The 23,089-nt window shown below is 40.8% G+C and overlaps 1 protein-coding gene across 3 annotated transcripts; it reads right to left on the bottom strand.

Annotated features, from left to right (window-relative positions):
- Window positions 1–363: 363 nt before the first annotated feature.
- Window positions 364–20,547, bottom strand: LOC124263407 (tRNA (uracil(54)-C(5))-methyltransferase homolog). Of its 3 annotated transcripts, none has more exons than XM_046698024.1 (13): window positions 20,423–20,547; window positions 19,667–19,735; window positions 18,126–18,180; window positions 16,370–16,516; window positions 13,556–13,655; window positions 11,987–12,057; window positions 10,621–10,767; window positions 10,395–10,489; window positions 9,147–9,355; window positions 7,102–7,203; window positions 5,953–6,072; window positions 5,308–5,407; window positions 364–1,623 (listed from the first exon to the last, which is right to left on the bottom strand). In XM_046698024.1, exons 1-13 carry the CDS (start codon window positions 20,485–20,487, stop codon window positions 1,503–1,505), a joined length of 1,401 nt encoding a protein of 466 aa, XP_046553980.1. In that variant the 5' UTR covers window positions 20,488–20,547; the 3' UTR covers window positions 364–1,502. The 3 variants fall into 3 exon arrangements, with proteins under 3 accessions (XP_046553980.1, XP_046553981.1, XP_046553982.1); XM_046698025.1 differs by having other exon boundaries at window positions 364–1,506; XM_046698026.1 differs by lacking the exon at window positions 364–1,623 and having other exon boundaries at window positions 5,926–6,072.
- Window positions 20,548–23,089: the final 2,542 nt, after the last annotated feature.

Raw genomic sequence — 23,089 nt, 5'->3', positions numbered from 1 at the left:
AGTTGTTTAACACACTGTCATTAAAATTTGACACAGTTCCCTCATTTGTTTCGAGGGAGAAGTGCAAAGAGAGGAACAGCCAGGTGTACGCGAGGCACATGCACAAGTGCCGACAAACTTATTCATTCCTTTACCCGTGCTGAGCCGTCTCCATCCTTTCTGCACATGGTGGCTGAGTGAAATCATGTATCCTATCTATAAATTCTTCAAACTGCACATTTGTCCACTTTGATGATTTCCAACGCTGATCCTCCACGAGTCAGCTAGGTTCATGCTCATGGGTCCAGTCATTAAAGACTGAGAAGAGCATCACAAAAATATTTTTTTCTAACACTGAACCTACTCCTTGCGATTTAACTGAAATACTCTTCAAAGCTTTATTGAACCAAATTCACTCACTCATGTACAAAGCAAGCCAAAAGCCATTCATCATGTCTATGGTGCCTGTAAACCAAGCACCATAACTGGGATTCGATCACATGACAACCATCCTGACACAATTCAGTTTGTTTGTTGTTTAAGGCTGCACTCAGCAATATTCCAGCTATATGGCAGTGGTCTGTAAGTCTGACCATCCAGTCACGTTAGCCGTCTCTTACGACAAGCTGAAGGGTTGCTGAAAACCAATTCCAACCTGGATCTTCACTAGTGACACAAATTAATTCAGATTTGACAGCCTTTGAGCACAAGCACTCCTCCCCAGGTTGCTCATTTGCAAATATTACCATGGATGATGTTCGACATTTGAAAGGATTTTCTGAAACAAAAGAACTTGAATAGAAATCATATATATTTTTCAAGACAGCAAAAAACACTATCACAGTTTATAGTATTAAAACCTCCAGTGAACAGGAGCACTGCTAAATGAGGAACACCCTTGCTTGGTACCATCTGGATTTGGCACACAACCACTTCAAGGAGTGTCCATCAGGATATATGCCATTCAAGGAACAGAACTCCCCTGAGAGGCAGTGTGCGAAATAGTTTCAAAATGTTTTTAGCCAGTCGGGCTAGCTAGGCCTGAAAGTTACTAGCCCACAAAACAATTCACTAACCAGTCAGGCCAGTTACTGTGGAGATTTACTGGCCTGACTGGATTTTTACTAGCCACAGCCTGGCAGGCCAGTGGCTATTTCGCACACTGCTGTAGGGTACACATCTGGAGATCTCTTTGGTGGACACAACCCTTTCGCAGAGTACCCATCAGAAGATATGCTATTCAAGGGACATAGCCCCCCCTGTGGGGTACCTATCGGGAGATCTGCTGTTCTGAACAGGGATACAACCACTTCACGAGAAACAATCATGATGTATGAAACTCAACAGACATGCCAGGATACCCGCCGTTCAAGGGACATGCTTGGTGCCCATCAGGATACCTGCTGTTCAAGGTACATGACCTCCTTTCTTGGCACCAACTGGGATTGCTGCTGTTTCAGGGATGGATACATCTGTTGGTTGGGTACCAGTAAAGATGTCTGGTGAAGATCTGACAGCCCAGGTTACCTGTTGAACATGACAACCAGTTCACAGTGCTTTGTGTGAGGGAACATATCTACACCAACTGCCTCTACTGGTACAAATGGCTCCCCTTCAAGCTTGTGACTCATTGGCACAATCAGACTGAAACACAAATGACACCAATGTATTGACTTCAGACACAATACCTAGAGACACACAGTCCTGTACAAGACACTACACATTGACAAAAACACAGTCCTGTACAAGACACTACACATTGACAGACACAGTCCTGTATAAGACACTACACCTAGACAAACACAGTCCTGTACAAGACACTACACTAGACAAACACAGTCCTGTACAAGACACTACACATTGACAGACACAGTCCTGTACAAGACAACACCTAGACAAACACAGTCCTGTACAAGACACTACACCTAGACAAACACAGTCCTGTACAAGAGACTACACCTAGACAAACACAGTCCTGTACAAGACAACACCTAGACAAACACAGTCCTGTACAAGACACTACACCTAGACAAACACAGTCTTGTACAAGACACTACACTAGACAAACACAGTCCTGTACAAGACACTACACATTGACAGACACAGTCCTACATCAGACACTACACCTAGAGACACACAGTCCTGTACAAGACACTACACATTGACAAAAACAGTCCTGTACAAGACACTACACATTGACAGACACAGTCCTGTATAAGACACTACACCTAGACAAACACAGTCCTGTACAAGACACTACACTAGACAAACACAGTCCTGTACAAGACACTACACATTGACAGACACAGTCCTGTACAAGACACTACACATTGACAGACACAGTCCTACATCAGACACTACACCTAGACAAACACAGTCCTGTACAAGACACTACACCTAGACAAACACAGTCCTGTACAAGACACAACACCTAGACAAACACAGCCCTACATCAGACACTACACCTAGACAGACACAGCCCTGTACAAGACACAACACCTAGAGACACACTGTCCTGTACAAGACACTACACCTAGAGACACACAGTCCTGTACAAGACACTACACCTAGAGACACACAGTCCTGTACAAGACACTTCACCTAGAGACACACAGTCCTGTACAAGACACTACACCTAGAGACACACAGTCCTGTACAAGACACTACACCTAGAGACACACTGTCCTGTACAAGACACTACACCTAGAGACACACAGTCCTGTACAAGACACTTCACCTAGAGACACACTGTCCTGTACAAGACACTACACCTAGAGACACACAGTCCTGTACAAGACACAACACCTAGAGACACACTGTCCTGTACAAGACACTTCACCTAGAGACACACTGTCCTGTACAAGACACAACACCTAGAGACACACAGTCCTGTACAAGACACTACACCTAGAGACACACTGTCCTGTACAAGACACAACACCTAGAGACACACTGTCCTGTACAAGACACTACACCTAGAGACACACAGTCCTGTACAAGACACAACACCTAGAGACACACAGTCCTGTACAAGACACAACACCTAGAGACACACAGTCCTGTACAAGACACAACACCTAGAGACACACAGTCCTGTACAAGACACAACACCTAGACAAACACAGTCCTGTACAAGACACAACACCTAGACAAACACAGTCCTGTACAAGACACTACACCTAGAGACACACTGTCCTGTACAAGACACTACACCTAGAGACACACAGTCCTGTACAAGACACAACACCTAGAGACACACTGTCCTGTACAAGACACTACACCTAGAGACACACTGTCCTGTACAAGACACTTCACCTAGAGACACACTGTCCTGTACAAGACACTACACCTAGAGACACACTGTCCTGTACAAGACACTACACCTAGAGACACACAGTCCTGTACAAGACACTTCACCTAGAGACACACAGTCCTGTACAAGACACAACACCTAGAGACACACAGTCCTGTACAAGACACTTCACCTAGAGACACACTGTCCTGTACAAGACACTACACCTAGAGACACACAGTCCTGTACAAGACACTTCACCTAGAGACACACTGTCCTGTACAAGACACTACACCTAGACAAACACAGTCCTGTACAAGACACAACACCTAGACAGACACAGTCCTACATCAGACACTACACCTAGACAAACACAGTCCTGTACAAGACACAACACCTAGACAGACACAGCCCTACATCAGACACTACACCTAGACAAACAGAGTCCTGTACAAGACACAACACCTAGACAGACACAGCCCTACATCAGACACTACACCTAGACAAACACAGTCCTGTACAAGACACAACACCTAGACAAACACTGTCCTGTACAAGACACTACACCTAGACAAACACAGTCCTGTACAAGACACTACACATTGACAGACACAGCCCTACATCAGACACTACACCTAGACAAACACAGTCCTGTACAAGACACAACACCTAGACAAACACAGTCCTGTACAAGACACTACACCTAGACAAACACAGTCCTGTACAAGACACTACACCTAGACAAACACAGTCCTGTACAAGACACTACACATTGACAAACACAGTCCTGTACAAGACACTACACCTAGACAAACACAGTCCTGTACAAGACACTACACCTAGACAAACACAGTCCTGTACAAGACACTACACCTAGACAAACACTGTCCTGTACAAGACACTACACCTAGACAAACACAGCCCTGTACAAGACACACCACCTAGACAAACACTGTCCTGTACAAGACACTACACCTAGACAAACACAGTCCTGTACAAGACACTACACCTAGAGACACACAGTCCTGTACAAGACACTACACCTAGACAGACATAGCCTACACCTAGACAAACAGAGTCACACAACACCTAGACAAACACAGTCCTGTACAAGACACTACACCTAGACAAACACAGTCCTGTACAAGACACTACACCTAGACAAACACAGTCCTGTACAAGACACTACACCTAGACAAACACAGTCCTGTACAAGACACTACACCTAGACAAACACAGTCCTGTACAAGACACTACACCTAGACAAACACAGTCCTGTACAAGACACTACACCTAGACAAACACAGTCCTGTACAAGACACTACACAGACAAACACTAGACAAACACAGTCCTGTACAAGACACTACACCTAGACAAACACAGTCCTGTACAAGACACTACACCTAGACAAACACAGTCCTGTACAAGACACTACACCTAGAGACACACAGTCCTGTACAAGACACTACACCTAGACAGACATAGCCCTACATCAGACACTACACCTAGACAAACACAGTCCTGTACAAGACACAACACCTAGACAAACACAGTCCTGTACAAGACACTACACCTAGAGACACACAGTCCTGTACAAGACACTACACCTAGACAAACACAGTCCTGTACAAGACACTACACCTAGACAAACACACAGACACTACACCTAGACACTACACCTACAAGACACTACATAGCCACAGTACTGTACAAGACACTACACCTAGACAGACATAGCCCTACATCAGACACTACACCTAGAGACACACAGTCCTGTACAAGACACTTCACCTAGAGACACACTGTCCTGTACATAGAGACCTGTACAAGACACTACACCTAGAGACACACAGTCCTGTACAAGACACTACACCTAGACAAACACAGCCCTACATCAGACACTACACCTAGACAGACACAGCCCTACATCAGACACTACACCTAGACAAACACAGCCCTACATCAGACACTACACCTAGATGTGTCAACACTGAGGGAACTAAATACACCAGACACTCTAAACAAAGACACTCACTCTGCAAAGTTGACAAGAACATTTCCAGATGGTTTGCAGGAGACATAGATGAGGTGGTGGATCTCCTTACACTGTCTTAAGGCATTCACTACCTTCTTGTCTGAAACAAAGATCATATATCATAGAGTCAGTCACCATCACATGAGACATATTCCTACCAGATGACATCACAGCCCTGATACCAAGGACACCAGGTGTTCACAGTGTCGGTATCCACCCAGGGACACCACTCATGAAGCAATCTTTACTTCTGAATGGTCAATGAGAGGTTTCAAATCTCAATAACCTGATTCGTGTCTCAAAAGAAAGACCTGTGTTAGAAATGATCTTCAGTAACCCATGCTTGCCGTAAAAGGCGACAAATGGGATCGGGTGGTCAGGCTCGCTGACTTGGTTGACACATGTCAACATATCCCAATTGTGTAGATCGAAGCTCATGTTGTTGATCACTGGATTGTTTGGTCCAGACTCAATTATTTACAGATCGCTGCCATATAGCTGGAATATTTCTGAGTGGAGCGTAAACATAAACTCACTCAATCACTCATTCAAAAAAGAACATAAACAGGCAGTTCTGAATGGAGATTAATAAAGGTTGCACTTTGTTCTTTATGCTACCTGTTGCCTCTCATATATTCAACTCACTGATGCCATTTCTGCCCGGGTTGATAACAGCCATGGTTGATCCCGACTTCTTCCACTGTGGCAGTTCATCCCGGAGGAAGCGATGGGCCTTGCTGCACACAAACTCAGCATTCGTCACCCCTACAACCAAAGCAGCCATCTAGTAACACCCTTCAATACCTGATCAAGACAGGTCTATGCTGCTCATTGTAGGATGACTTACTGTGTAATAGTTTGCTACCAAATAAATTGGTTCACAAAATTGTTCAAAGGAAAATATAAGAAATACCCTTATTATCCACAAGAAATTCCAAATGGATTCCCCATAATCAGAATAAAGCAAAAACTGTGAGCAATTCTCACTAATACCCCCGGACGTAACTCCCCACTTCAGCTGAACAATTAATAGTGATTATTCTTGACAAAAATACAAGATCTATATCACACCTTGCACTGCACCCTTCCAATAAACAAAGAAGTCATTACCCAAAATTGGTTGAACAAATTTGATGTGGGACTTTCTCCCTTGTTCAAGAAAAATAATTTGTGATCATTCTTGATAAATTAAAAAATAGTTTTCAGATTATTAGTTGAACACGGTAAGATTTGTATATTGCTGTAATTTTCATAAAGAGTTAAATATCATAATCACTATCATTATCACTGCACCTCTCCTGTAGACAAAGGAGCTGGTCCCAAATATGGAAACAATCTAACCAATAGTTTTTGAGTTATTGGTTCAACAAACTCAGAGTTCCATGGTATTACTAAATACCCCTGGCATACAACAGTCAGGGGTATTAATATTGTCAGTAAAATAGAGTGCATTTAAATTTCTTTCTCAGTTCCCAAGGATGTATACATGCATCCGCTTTGGGCATCAAATACTAAGCTACTTATGGAAAGTGAGTAAAAATGGTTTTATGCAGCCTAATATCCTAGGATGGCCAATTCAGGGACACCACAGATGGGCACAAAACCTACACATAGAGCAGCATAAGCAAACACCCTAACCACTAGGCTATGAGTTATCTCTACTGCAACTGTACTACAAATGGTGTTGCTGTTCCTTTTTCTGCTGCTGCTGCTGCCCTTTCAACTTCCAACCATTTCCCACCAACAAAAAAACAAAGCATTTACACAAATAGGTCATGTTCAAGGTACTTGTACCATTGTTTTCGGCATTAAACAAAGCATCTTCAGTTGCTTGTTTCACAATCTCAATGCCAATAATATCATCTACAAGGTCTGCCATGAGGATACCAATAGTTCCTGCAACACACAAAATCAACGTGAGCAGTGTAACCCTGTGCAACTATCTTATTACAATACGAAGGACGAACAACGAGTGAATGGAGTGAGTATATAGTTTTACGCCGCTGTTAGCAATATTCCAGCAATATCACGCCAGGGGACATTAGAAATGGGCTTCATACATTGCACCCATCTGGGGAATCGAACCTGGGTCTTTGGTGTGACAAGCCAACGCTTGAACCACCGACCCACAAACTTGGAGAAACTCACAAGCAGTGTTGTGGACTTTGAAACATAATCAGAATGTTAGCTGGACTATGTCCATAACCACTGCTTCCTGTCACACACAAGAGACACAACATTGCACATCTATTTGTGTCATATAAGACAACAGGCCCTAAAAATATGAACACTAAGACATAAACATTTAACAACACTACAAGATGGTCCAAAGTAATTCCATTTCTATGAGTGAGTGAATGAGTAGGGTTTTATACCGCTGTTAGCAAAATTCCAAAAATATTACAGCAGGGTACACCAGAAATAGAATTCATACATTGATCCCATGAGGGGAATCAAACCAGGGTCCTCTGCATGACGAGCCAACGCTTTAACCACTAAGCTACCCACCATCCTACATTCCTTTAGAATTGAAGTAGGAATTCCAGATTAGAATCTGTCCCTTTTATCAGCAGGCTGTGAGAGGCAACTTAAAATGGATCGCGTGGGCAGGCTCAGTGACTGAGTTAATGACACATCTTTATACCCACATGATTGCAGGCCTACCAAAGAAAACTTTCCCACTGTGCAGAAAAAAGCAGAAAAGCCCATATTAATCGTGGAAATAGCAACATAAACATAATACCTCGCTACTGAAACAGTAAAAACAGCAACGAAAAACTATGAAACTGCAACATTTTTATATCAGCAAACTTTGACCTCTACTGCACATGCGCATTACGATCCGTGCTTCTTTCCAATTTCAGAGCAACAGTGAATCGCCTTGCATAGAAAAAGTATTAAATATGTTGAAATAATTGCTGTCAGTCATTTCATACGAATGGAAAGTAAACTAAACAAGTGTGCACCCAAGTATCATGATGATAAATGCCAAATAACACAACAGAAATACTTGAAAAGGGAATGTAACGTTTGTCCAAGCTGGAAAATGTCAACATGCGATCGAGTCTTCCTCTTCCATGCGCGCATGCGGCGCAAAATCGAAGTTGCAGGCTCTTCGTTTTTTTATGCAGTTTTAGCGATTTAAAAGTTGCCATGTTTACTGTTTCAGTAGCGAGGTATTATGTATATGTTGCTGTTTCCACGATTAATGTGGGCTTTTCTGCGTTTTTCTCCACAGTGGGAAAGTTTTCTTTGGTAGGCCTGGATTTGTCTGACTCAATGATTATCAGTTAGCCATCACACAGCTGGAATGTGGTTAAAGGCACTATATCACACCACACTGCTCTAAAAATATATAAGGCATGTCTCTCAATAATATGAACTATCAGCCCTCAGGGAAACTGCCATATAACTTATTCCCAAAACAATTGGGTATTTAGATTACAAAAATAAATTAAAAAGTGTCAATGAATTTATGCAACGGTGCATTAAATTGCCTCTCGCGCCCTCTACCGGCCGAACATTATTTCAAGCAAACATTATTTCAAGTTATGTCTCCTTGGAGCTCTCTTTATGAATATCCTACGCACAAATTGTGACTGAAACCAGTTCGGCAAACTCCGACAACACCGCGTGCGACAGTTTTTTATGTACAGAGCAACTGTTTACATTCCATATATGGCATATGTTCTCTGTTTGAAAGGCAAGTCGAAGGGACAATAAGTCTAAAGTGAGAGCATATGCCCCAAAATATATGATATACCAGTAGGCCAAAGTATTGTCAAAATATGTGACGTTGTGCCTTTAAAGAACAAACTATCTTATTGAAGTGATGATACCTGTCCCGCAGCACACATCAATGACTGTGGCAGCACCCGACTGCTTCACGTAGTCCCTGATGGTGGAGTACAGCACCTCCGCAGCTGGAGTGTTTGTCTGGAAGAATGAGTCAGGTGAGATCCGGAACTTGTGAGCCAGAACCTCCTCGTAGATGTGCCGCGACCCCATCACATGATGTGCTGTGCTGTAGCTCCAGTAACTATGGAAACTGAAGCAGAAGAACCATTGTATTCTCTGCTCTATTATCAATAAGTAACCGAGTCACATTTGCCACCATTGTATTTTGGGGGTCGAGTTTGAGAGATGCAAAACACAAACTGTTTCTCAATGAAATTACACTTTTTGTGGCATTTCATCTCAATACAACTGCTTTAATGCCTTTAAAAAAATCTTTTCCAACAAATATAATTTTCATCACTGTTTTCTGATTTCTCCTAAACTGTTACTCGTACAAGACATATTACACTCTGGAGGAGTATTTGATATTGAGTTCATGTGCGAGACAATTTAAATATTTTACCTCAATGTCATACATTTCTCATCACCCTGGATGAATTTACCCCTGTCAGTCAGAATGTATTTAGCATCAGGTTTAAATCAAAATTCATGTGCCCTTTCAAAAGCATTTGCTGAAATATACTGATATTCAAAAGAAAGTGTACCAAGTGACTGATTAGAGAGTTCACTTGGTCTGGAACTAATAATATGAGATAATTATGTGCTCGGTCAGTTATAAGAGAGAGGGTGAAAGTTATTTCCCTTCCAAAACCTTACCAATATTATTTTGTATATTTATCACTCTGATTAACTATAATCTAGGAGGTGAGGTGAAATTGGGTTTAGCGTTGTGCTTGAGAATATTTCGCTCATATGACAACGTGCATGCATGTGTGTGTGTATGTGCGGCTGCTTGCACTAGCCCAGACTTAAGCTGGTTTTAAAGTGCTAGCCCACTGAGATACCATGCCACAGTGAAGCATGAATACCCCACTCAGACACATTATACTGACTCCGAGCCAACTAGTCCTTGTTGTACCCATTAATGCCGAGCGCCAGACAGGGACCAACAAGTACGATATTTGATGTCTTTTGGTATGACGCGGTCGGGGATCGAACCCACGACCTTCCGCTCTCCGGGCGGACACTCTAACCACTACACCACGGAGGCGATCTATAATCTAGGAAGGGAATAGATCAAACAGTATCACAAAATTTGTAACTGAAAGATGTGATGGATAAAAAAATACCTTGGTCGGAAGTAGAGTGATGTCACCCCTAGGTGGCTACCTGGACCTTGTTGGAAGAATTGGCAGAGTTCCTCTCTTGCCTCTTGATAGTCATCCTGAAACAAAACCACAAGTATTACGTCAACCCGAATAGTATTTCACTTACACCTGCATAACAAGCAGCAACAATTTCAAAAATGTATTTGACTTGGAGCCCTAAAAGATTCCACTGGTTTGTTCGCCATACCACTGACTTCTGTCTTGCCCTGAACATGACAGTCACCATGGTGTCCAGCTGCTGGCTTGACCGGATGACCAGACTGTCCCAGTACCCCATCGTGCTTGACCTCCCATACTTCACATAGGATGACTGGTCAAGGAAGTCCTGGTATGCCTGGGACACAAAACAATGAACTTTAATGCCACCCTCATTGGTTGTTGTCTTGGACCTGAGCCGAGCATGTTCAAGGTGCAATAAAGCCAATACATGATAAAATCATTAGTTACTGATACAGATGTAGAAAACAATGCATAGATGTAAAATGTAAATTTATAAATCAAGAAATGACTAATGAGTATGCTTTTATTTCTTATGAAAGAAAACTCATTCATGAAATGAAATGACCAGTATGCCTCCTGTTGTATGTTGGCTTTGTCGAGGATGCTGTGTATAGTCTGTTCAAGTTCTGAGGCAGTGGGGAAGTCTAGTGGTTAAAGCATTCACTCATCTCACTGAAGACCCAGGTTCAATTCCCCACATGAGTAAAATGTGAGTAACCAATTTCTGGTGTCCCCTGACACGATATTGTAGGAAAGTACCATAAAATCATACTCCCTCACTCGTTATTTAAGTTCCTGACAAAATCTATTCATGTTACTGACAAAATTTATCCATGCTGATAACAAAATCTATTCATGTTCCTGACAGAATCTGTTCCTGACAAAATCTATTCATGTTCCTGACAGAATCTGTTCCTGTTCCTGACAAAATCTGTTCCTGTTCCTGACAAAATCTATTCATGTTCCTGACAAATTCTATTCATGTTCCTGACAGAATCTGTTCCTGACAAAATCTATTCATGTTCCTGACAGAATCTGTTCCTGACAAAATCTATTCATGTTCCTGACAGAATCTGTTCCTGTTCCTGACAAAATCTGTTCCTGTTCCTGACAAAATCTATTCATGTTCCTGACAAATTCTATTCATGTTCCTGACAGAATCTGTTCCTGTTCCTGACAAAATCTATTCATGTTCCTGACAGAATCTGTTCCTGTTCCTGACAAAATCTATTCATGTCCCTGACAATATCTACTCATGTTCCTGACAGAATCTGTTCCTGACAAAATTTATTCATGTTCCTGACTAATCTGTTCCTCTTCCTGACAAAATCTATTCATTTTCTTGACAGTGTCTGTTCCTGACAAAATCTATTCATGTTCCTGACAGAATCTGTTCCTGACAAATCTATTCATGTTCCTGACAAAATCTGTTCCTGACAAAATCTACTCATGCTCCTGACAGAATCTGTATTCATTTCATACATCTGCCATATCACCAGGTCCATATACGGTGTCACTGTACTGCAATATACACCATAATTCTTCACACTCACACTGATGATATCAACATGTTTTTTCTTCATGATGACGAGATGCTTGGGACTTACACACACCACTTTCCCACCTGGAACACACCATGCAACACATTACTGAAAGCAAAGTACAGTAGAACACGGATATAGCGAACACGGATATAGCGTACAAACGGATATAGCGAACAAATTTTAAAGTCCCATCAACAGTCCTTTATAATATCATTAAAATTATACGCGAATAACGAACTCGTGAGTAGCGAATTAACGGCTATAGCGAACTGATTTACTACCCCCAAGACCCAATTAACGACGTGATTAGCGAACTCACTCAGTGTCAGCTCAGCCACTTAGCGGTATACATCAACCTTGTTGGCGGAGAATTAACATATTGTTGAGATTGTTGTGATTGTTAAACATTTTCTAGCTAATGTCTGTGAATAATAAATTCAGAATTTTAATGTTATGTCAATGTACATGTACAAGAATAAAGATTTGTAGCCTCAGCATATACGTGTCTCTACATCTCTACAATCCAAGATGGCGGTCAAATGTGAATAACGAACACCGGATATAGCGAACTAAATTTCTTGGTCCCTTGGAGTTCGTTATATCCGTGTTCTACTGTAATCATTATTTAACAAATTACAGAAAGAGGCATCTAATTTCAGTCTGTTTCAACACAAAAAATATATACAATGTATGCATTGGCGGGGTCCAGGGGCTTCGAACCCCACCTTTTGAAAATGACTTAAGATCACATTGAAGAGTTTTTTTGTGTTGGCAGAGCCAATGGGGGGGGTTCAGGGGGTTCCTGGATCCGCCCATGATGTATGGCTACTTCACAATACTTAACTGTAATACTCGTACATGTATTATGGAGTTCTTTATGTTTAAAAAACACTCCTTGTTTCACATTATAACACTGCCATCTGAAAACATATGATGTCCTAAAACATACAATACACATGTTGGGTGTATCTAGAATTACATTTCCAACTACAACTTAAATTTATAAATCTCATCAAGATCTGCATGAACCATTGTTTTCACCATCCATATAAGGTTCCAATCTCACCTGGTCCTAAATTACCATCCTATGAAACATTCAAAATTTGTATCTTAATCTTTTCACCTGGTTGAATGTATATTATCTCACCTTTAAAGAAAACAACAAATTTTACATTGCTACACACAAAAATGCACTATATATCGCTGAAAAGGATTTTCGAAGAATTGACACTTGGGAGCTTGAATCTCATGTAATAGGATAAGAAAAGATAATGGGTGCCCAGTGGGATAAGTCATGTGACTCTTAACCTTCTAGCGCCTCACAGGCAGCTTGGGTTATCTGGGGTAATAATAATTAGATTGTGCATGCGTTTTGAGCAACCGCAACAGGTGGAAAATCGTGCATAACAAATGCACTTATTATAATAATTCTCATTCATCATAATGTAATTCAAGAGTTCTGAGTTAGTGACACTTTAGATGATAAAGTCGCTTTTGAAATAAGACAGGGTATAAAGAAGGTACAGGGTATAAAGATGGAGACACTATACCCTTGCCAACCGAGGATGGTACACTCACTGCGTCCCTTGCCAACGTAAAGGCCCACAACTCTGTTGTTACCAGTCACATCAGGGCCAATACTCATCTCATCCTTGTTACGGTAGCCATATATTTCTGGCTGAAATATAGATCACACTAATTATATATTAACATAAGTGTATCTAAACACAGAATACATACTGTACAATAAAGAAACACATTTGTTGCGGGGACCACATGCTGACCTACCCCTAATGTCAGTAGGCATCCTAACCCTTACGTCAGAAGAAAAATAGTGGCCCCTCCCTTGAGTTGATAGAACAGTGGGTGACCTATCCCTATTTAAATACCCCCTATGTCAGTAGAGTAGTGGGTCAAATACCCCTAGTGTCAGTAGCTTAGTGGGTGAAACATAAATTGTCAGTAGAGTAGTGGGTCAAATACCCCTAGTGTCAGTAGAGTAGTGTCCCTAGTGTCAGAGTAGTGGGTCAAATAAATTGTCTAGTGTCAGTAGCTTAGTGGGTGAAACATAAATAGTAAGTTGGGTCAAATACCCTGTGTCAGTAGAGTAGTGGGTCAAATACCCCTAGTGTCAGTAGCTTAGTGGGTGAAACATAAATTGTCAGTAGAGTAGTGGGTCAAATACCCTGTGTCAGTAGAGTAGTGGGTCAAATACCCCTAGTGTCAGTAGCTTAGTGGGTGAAACATAAATTGTCAGTAGAGTAGTGGGTCAAATACCCTGTGTCAGTAGAGTAGTGGGTCAAATACCCTAGTGTCAGTAGCTTAGTGGGTGAAACATAAATTGTCAGTAGAGTAGTGGGTCAAATACCCTAGTGTCAGTAGAGTAGTGGGTCAAATACCCTAGTGTCCAGTAGAGTAGTGGGTCAAATACCCTAGTGTCAGTAGCAGTGGGTGAAACATAAATTGTCAGTAGAGTAGTGGGTCAAATACCCCTGTGTCAGTAGAGTAGTGGGTCAAATACCCCTAGTGTCAGTAGCTTAGTGGGTCAAATACCCCTAGTGTCAGTAGAGTAGTGGGTCAAATACCCCTAGTGTCAGTAGCTTAGTGGGTGAAACATAAATTGTCAGTAGAGTAGTGGGTCAAATACCCCTAGTGTCAGTAGAGTAGTGGGTCAAATACCCCTAGTGTCAGTAGCTTAGTGGGTGAAACATAAATTGTCAGTAGAGTAGTGGGTCAAATACCCCTGTGTCAGTAGAGTAGTGGGTCAAATACCCCTAGTGTCAGTAGCTTAGTGGGTGAAACATAAATTGTCAGTAGAGTAGTGGGTCAAATACCCCTGTGTCAGTAGAGTAGTGGGTCAAATACCCCTAGTGTCAGTAGCTTAGTGGGTGAAACATAAATTGTCAGTAGAGTAGTGGGTCAAATACCCCTAGTGTCAGTAGCTTAGTGGGTGAAACATAAATTGTCAGTAGAGTAGTGGGTCAAATACCCTAGTGTCAGTAGAGTAGTGGGTCAAATACCCCTAGTGTCAGTAGCTTAGTGGGTGAAACATAAATTGTCAGTAGAGTAGTGGGTCAAATACCCCTAGTGTCAGTAGAGTAGTGGGTCAAATACCCCTAGTGTCAGTAGCTTAGTGGGTAAAAATAAATTGTCAGTAGAGTAGTGGGTCAAATACCCTAGTGTCAGTAGAGTAGTGGGTCAAATACCCCTGTGTCAGTAGAGTAGTGGGTCAAATACCCCTAGTGTCAGTAGCTTAGTGGGTGAAACATAAATTGTCAGTAGAGTAGTGGGTCAAATACCCTAGTGTCAGTAGAGTAGTGGGTGAAACATAAATTGTCAGTAGAGTAGTGGGTCAAATACCCCTAGTGTCAGTAGAGTAGTGGGTGAAACATAAATTGTCAGTAGAGTAGTGGGTCAAATACCCCTGTGTCAGTAGAGTAGTGGGTGAAACATAAATTGTCAGTAGAGTAGTGGGTCAAATACCCCTATGTCAGTAGAGTAGTGGGTCAAATACCCCTAGTGTCAGTAGCTTAGTGGGTGAAACATAAATTGTCAGTAGAGTAGTGGGTCAAATACCCCTGTGTCAGTAGAGTAGTGGGTCAAATACCCCTAGTGTCAGTAGCTTAGTGGGTGAAACATAAATTGTCAGTAGAGTAGTGGGTCAAATACCCCTAGTGTCAGTAGAGTAGTGGGTGAAACATAAATTGTCAGTAGAGTAGTGGGTCAAATACCCCTAGTGTCAGTAGAGTAGTGGGTGAAACATAAATTGTCAGTAGAGTAGTGGGTCAAATACCCCTGTGTCAGTAGAGTAGTGGGTCAAATACCCCTAGTGTCAGTAGAGTAGTGGGTGAAACATAAATTGTCAGTAGAGTAGTGGGTCAAATACCCCTAGTGTCAGTAGAGTAGTGGGTGAAACATAAATTGTCAGTAGAGTAGTGGGTCAAATACCCCTAGTGTCAGTAGCTTAGTGGGTGAAACATAAATTGTCAGTAGAGTAGTGGGTCAAATACCCCTGTGTCAGTAGAGTAGTGGGTCAAATACCCCTGTGTCAGTAGAGTAGTGGGTCAAATACCCCTAGTGTCAGTAGAGTAGTGGGTGAAACATCAATTGTGTCAGTAGAATAGTGGGTGAAATATCCCAAGAGTCAGTAGAACAGTGGGTCAAACATCCCTTGTGTCAGTAGAATACTGGGTGAAATATCCCTACTGTCAGTAGAATAGTTGGTTAAATATCCCTTGTGTCAGTAGAACAGTGGGTGAAATATCCCTACTGTCAGTAGAATAGTGGGTGAAATATCCCTACTGTCAGTAGAATAGTAGGTGAAATATCCCTAGTGTCAGTTGAATAAGATGCTGAAATACCCCTAGTGTCAGGGGAATAGAGGGAGCTTACCGCTGGTTTAACTCCAACAAGCGAACAGAACTGCCCATCATTTTCTTCATCCAGTTTTTTAACTGCAGGGGAGTACTGTGCTTTCCGAGTGTGACGAACAATATTGATAACTTTCTGGAGAGATGTTTTCAAAATGGTTTCCTTTATCTGAAATATAAAATGCTACAATCATGATATTCAATAACAGATTGTTTGTTATTTTATCACAAGCCAAGTCATAAACATCTGACTGCACAACAACAACCTGTTAATAATTGAGTCCCGTTCACATCATAAGCAACATGAGCCCTGTAACATACGTCATATTTGGGATTACACTTTCTTAGTAAAGTTCAGATTCTTGTACTTTTGTTGGGTAGAGTTCCGTCCGGGATTCGAACCCACACCCTCAGAGTCAGGCACCTAATCGCCAGCACACAAAGTCAGCTGCGGCTTCCGCGATTAGGTGCATGACTCTGAGGGTGTTGGTTCGAATCCCTGACGGGACTCTACCCAACAAAAGTACTAGAATCTGTACTTTACTAAGAAAGTGTAATCCCAAATATGACATATGTTACATTTGACCACTTTCTAAATGGCATTGTGTATTTTCATAACACTAGCCCTTAATCTTCAGGGTATGACAAACAATCATTTGAGTGAGTGAGGGATGAAGGGACATTTAACACTACTGTTAATGGCATTCCAGACACGTAAAAGTACATTAGGGATGAAATGGTACGCTCTTTCCATGGTACAGTACGTACAGCGGTACAAGGCCTTCGGTTGTACCGAGATACGATCATAATGCAGAAAATTAACAACAAGAGCCAAACCTAGATATATAGATTTTGATAAAATGGATTGATTTCCAAACATTTTAGAGTGAGTGAGTGAGTATGGTTTTACGCCGCTTTTAGCAATATTCCAGCAATATCACGGCGGGGACACCAGAAAGGGGCTTCACACATTGTACCCATGTGGGGAATCAAACCCAGATCTTCGACATGACGAGCCAACGCTTTAACCACTAGGCTACCCGTCCGCCCAGAAAGTTTAGAAAAGATTTAAAATGGTTCAAAAAGGTTAATAACATGACGGTGCGAAAACTGAAAATATCGTTTTTTTGGATTGCATTACAGCATATCGAACCAAAGTCAAAATACAGCGGTTCAACTAATACTGCGGTATACTGTTTCACCCTGCGAGGAGATCAGTTTAATGTGGGATGAAAGACCGAAGATACGCAGGTCTCGGGAACCCAGAAGCATGGACAGGGTGCTGACCAACCTACAAACCATAATTGGGTTAAACTGATAATTGAACCTACAATCAAAGGTTTCTGACATTTCCAAAGGACCAAAGTCTGCACCGCTTATTCCAAATAATAAAAAATGTTGTGGTTCCGATTACACGTCTTTAAAATTTAGGGTAGGTAGGTAGGATTTTTATTTTATTTTATGCATTTTTTTTTAGAAGTAAATTGTTTATTCAATCAAGCTTGAGGCCATAATGTCGACTTTCTCTATCAGAATGACCAATGTCTGTCGGTCCCGGGAAAAAACAATGGTATCTGAAAGCTAATTGTATTCATACCGCTTAAAAGAATAGGGCCGGCACCAGAATTCCAGGGTCAGTCGGGTAATCGGAACCACAACATTTATTTTTTCCAGGCTTATTGCGGCACAGTAGACAACTGGTCAAGCCGTGCCTCTGAATCTGCTTTTGAAGAAGACTGTAAAACATCACTTAAAGAACAAAAGTTAGAAAACATAACCTTGAGTTGAGCGTCATAAGGTTTCCTGTAGAATGGTGTAACACAATACGCCAACCTGAAGAAAAACAAAAATTATCTGGTTAAGCTGTTAATATTACATATTTGTATATCTTACATAGACTAAATGATACTTCCTACCGCTTGAAACATACATGTATATGGGCTACAAACTACAAACATTTGTGACCCTTATAATAGTATCCATCTCTCATTATATCATGGTCAGCTATATTACCATCAACTGACAACAGAAATGTTGGCAAATTGCTAGTTCATGTCAGATCACTCATTTTACAATTATTTACCTTTTTGAGGAAGCTTATGAAAAATGATGTCGGTTGTCAATGAGTAAGTGAGTGAGTGAGTGAGTATGATTTTACGCCACTTTTAGCAATATTCCAGCAATATCAAGGCTGGGGACACCAGAAATGGGCTTCACATTGTACCCATGTGGGGAATTAAACCTGGGTCTTCGGCATGACGAGCGAACACTTTAACCACTAAGCTACCCCATCACCCCAAGATGTCAAATGAACACACGCATGTAAGCAGAATTTACAGCATGCAACTGGAACACATTGAAACATTAACTTAAATACTGAGTGAGTGAGGTTAGTTTTACACCGCTTTTAGCAATATTACAACAATATCACAGCAGGGGACACCAGAAGTGGGCTTCACACATTGTACCGATATGAGGAATTGTACCTGGGTCTTCGGCATGACAAGCAAATGCTAAACCCCTAAGCTACCCCGCCACCCCAAGATGTCAAATGAACACACGCGCATGTACCGGGTAAGCAGAATTTACATCATGCAACTGAAACACATTGAAACATTAACTTAAATATTGAGTGAGTGAGGTTAGTTTTACACCACTTTTAGCAATATTACAGCAATATCACGGCTGGGGACACCAGAAATGGGCTTCACATTGTACCCATGTGGGGAATCGAACCCAGGTCTTTGGCATGACGAGCGTTTTAACACTTTAACCACTAAGCTACCCCTACTTAATGATAAAAGTCTATTGAGGACAATACAGTAAACTATGGTTATCCTCAAAGTGACCAGTAACTGTTAGTTCATTGTATCTGTAGTTTGTTACAAGCATTTCAACTGAACCAAACAGCAAGTGGCTGGGTCAGAGAAAATCAGCTCCTTATATAAGCATGCTCATTATAAACTGAATTTACTGTAAGGCCTAAAAACAAAAGGTGTGGTTCCGATTACTCGATCAACCCTTGAATTCTGGTGCCGACCCTATTTGTGCGGAATGAACAAAATACATGTTTGCTTTCAGATACCATTGCATTTTTCCTGGCACCAACAGATATCGGTCATTCTGAAAGAGAAAGTCGATATGATGGCTGCAAGCTTGATTGAATAAACAATTACACATAATAAATGTGTTATTAGTTTGTACTTCACTTCTTAAAAAAAATGTGTAAAAAAAAAAATTCCGACCTACCTTCCCTAAATTTTAAAGAGGTGTAATCGGAACCTCAACATTTTTTTTATTTGGCCTAATTACAACGTACCGCTCATACTGATTGTCTTCTGTGGTTGTGTTCACAAGGGCTTTGCGGTTACTATAACCATGTCTGAAACTAGAAGAAAGACAGCTGGTCACATTTTGCATTGCATGAACATATGTTATCCAAATCTAATAAAAAACATTAATTTAGAGTAATATTCCTTCTTCTACAGACTTTCCTGCAATATTTTAACATCAAACAAAGTAAGTTACAATGGTTTTACTCCACTTAAAGCACTATATACCTGAAATACTATGTGTTATTAGAACATATTGTTCTGCCATATAGCTGGAATATTGCTGAGTGCGGCTTTAAACAACAAACAAATACAACATTCCTATATGTTCCTACATATGTTCCAAAATATGTATACATTCAAATACTTTTTAGATTTATAATTTAGAGAATCTTTTGAGGCTACCTTACACAAAATTAAATAATTTTTTAAACGATTAATACATGAGTAATGTGCATGTAAAATCAAAGATGGCTGCCAAAGCTGCCATATTGAACTCATAAGAGCCAAGTCTTTCAGAAAATGTGCCGTACTACTGGCGCAGAAAGTGATGACAAGAATTCCATCCTACAACAATAACCATATACTCGAACAACACCCCCAAATTGACCAATTTGACACTACGACCAACTGTCCTAACTAAGAACCAAAGTCACGGCCGACGATCTAAATATCAGCTGATTATTAGCTCTACGAATGTTGACTGTTCACTTGAAGTGTGTAGCAAAACAGAATGTACGCACCGATGCGTGTGCCTGATCTTCGTCAGTACACACCAAGTCAACAACTGCTTCTTTCCGACATTCATTACAGCTAATTCTTAATACTGACTGAAAACGGTTTGAACAACGTGTTTGTGGAGGCTGCCATATTCCAAGGGAGGTAACCATATCGGAATGAAACACGCGTAAAATCAGGGATAATCTACGTCTTCTATTCTCCCTGGTAAAATCAAAATACCGTGGCAAATTCGAATCTCATTGATATTTTATTTAAGGTATGTAATTATTCGTAATAAAAAACCAGTTCCAAAATCGTATATAACGTGTAAAACATTTGGCAGATAGAACCTTGTAAGAGGGACTTTATTGTTTTAGTGTTTTCAATTCTCTATATTTCGGTACAGTGGTGCAGTACATTAAACCTGTTCTATTAAATTAAACTAAGTGTTTTATATTATCTAAATCTCATCCATTATCTATTGACATAAATGTGCTAAACCATGCTTATAAATTGTAAGCTATTGTAATTACTAACAAACGGCTTTTCTATATATACTCATGCCAATAATGGTTGTCACCCCTTCAATTTTTTTTATTGGAGAGGGTGGGGGATGGGGAGGGGTGTGACAACCATTATTGGCATGAGTATATTCACTCTTGTGTGCATGAGATAAGAGTCTGAATCTGTTGCAGAATAGTTTTATTTAAATTCTGTTGTGGTTAGGTATGTGTATGCAACATACAGCATTAACATTTCAAGTAGTATGTAAATTGTATAAGTATGTTACTCTTTGTTATGAGAGTATATATATATTATTCAGACATATTCTGGATACATACGTTGCTGTCCTGGTCGACACCCCAGTCTCATCCACAGAGTACGCTCATTGCTTAATTGTATAGTGCATTTCAGATTTGTATAATTATCAAATGTGTCACACTGTCTTGTACAATTAACTATATCGATTACTTAAAAAGTGTCAAATAGATCAGTTAACCTCCTATCCATTTACTTTGTGAGTACAATTTGTAAACAGTTCATAATCTTATGTGTATCATGCTATACATGTATACTTGGCAAAATTGATTGGAACCTTACTGTGTATTGCATGTTAGTCTGTTTATTATACTGTATTACATGTACTTTTAATGTATCATTATTTCTATAAATGTTTCAGGATGAATTATCTACTAATAAATGGTCCTTCGGGCAATAGCTCACACGGGTACAAAAATGTGCAAATGGGTGACACGAAATCTACCATTCCATCTGTAGGTGATTGAGGTGAGGTGAAATTGGGTTTAACGTCGTGCTTGAGACTATTTCGCTCATATGACGACGTGCATGCGTGTGTATACATGTGTATATGTGCGGCTGCTTGTACTAGCCCAGACGTAAGCTGATTTTAAAGTGCTAGCCCATTGAGATACCATGCCGCAGTGAAGCATGAATACCCCACTCAGACACATTATACTGACTCCGAGCCGACCAGTCCTTGTTGTACCCATTAATGCCGAGCGCCAGACAGGGACCAACAAGTACCATATTTTAACGTCTTTTGGTATGACGCGGTCGGGGATCGAACCCGCGACCTTCCGCTCTCGATCTGGGCGGACGCTCTAACCACTACACCACGGAGGCGGTCCTGTGAGTGAGTGACTGACTGAGAGTGAGCGAGAAAGTGACTGAGAGACTGAGCGAGTGAGTGAGTGAGAGTTGTATGTCGCACCAGCATCTGTTCGCCTCGTTGTCCATCGCTATAGCGTGAGAAAACAATAAAAGTCGGGAAATTAGTTCAAAGCTGAGATTAATCAACGCTCCGCCCGTGTGACATAAATAATAAAGTCACTGTAGATATCACACACCTATACTTGGTGCTATCAGCACAATAAATTATGTGTTCATGACCGTTCTGTGGTTTCCATTCCGAGCCAAATTGTTTTCAATTTATCCGTGTAGGTAGAAGTGGTGATTGTTCCATAAATTCGTGTTACCGAACTTGGCTGAAGCAAAGGCTGCAGTGGAAAAATCACGGATTTTTTCATCTCCATAGCCAAAAAAAACACGATTTGTTTTACTTAATTGGATAGATACCAAAGAAAACCGTTATCGTTTTCACTTAAATCTGCTAGGGGCCAAAGAAAAAACAATATTTTGTGACTTAAATCTGCATTTAAATTGGAGGTTTTCTATTTGATTTCAGAATTGTGCGCGTCATCCTCTATTTCGATTTCTGCAAGGGTGGGTGGTGGGGGTATGCTATAATTTATGAGTTATTTATTTTTAAACGAGGTTTTTCATCTCTCGATGGAGTGCTTCAGAAAAATACTTCCAAGTTCGTCTCTAGAAAACATGTGTACTCGCAGTTTCTCTTTTACGCTGCTTTAGCATTATTTCATTATATCATGGCTGGGGACTAAGGACATAGTTTTCACACATTGTACCTATGTGGGCAGGGACGTAGCTACCATAATAATACAAAAAAAGGCCCGGGCTTAAACATGATTGCTGCTGCATCTCAGAGGGTCTCAGCGTTGTTTATTTAAAACATCTCAGAGAGTCTCAGCGTTGTTTATTTAAAACATCTCAGAGTGTCTCAGCGTTGTTTATTTAAAACATTTCAGAGCGTCTCAGCGTTGTTTATTTAAAACATCTCAGAGCGTCTCAGCGTCGTTTATTTAAAACAT

Source organism: Haliotis rubra, unplaced genomic scaffold (genome assembly GCF_003918875.1).
Source record: "Haliotis rubra isolate DU_JTF1 unplaced genomic scaffold, ASM391887v1 Scf88, whole genome shotgun sequence".
NCBI lineage: Eukaryota > Metazoa > Mollusca > Gastropoda > Lepetellida > Haliotidae > Haliotis > Haliotis rubra.
This window is presented reverse-complemented; position numbering and strand designations above follow the sequence as displayed.

What these genes read in the sequence shown, in the direction of transcription:
- LOC124263407 (XM_046698024.1), bottom strand. Translation starts at nt 20,487, where the DNA reads ATGAATGTCGGAAAGAAGCAGTTGTTGACTTGGTGTGTACTGACGAAG. An exon ending in GTTTAATGCCGAAAACAATG is followed by an intron (nt 6,073 to 7,101) that starts GTACAAGTACCT and finishes CTTTGGTTGTAG; the next exon opens with GGGTGACGAATGCTGAGTTT. An exon ending in CCCGGGCAGAAATGGCATCA is followed by an intron (nt 5,408 to 5,952) that starts GTGAGTTGAATA and finishes TCTTTGTTTCAG; the next exon opens with ACAAGAAGGTAGTGAATGCC.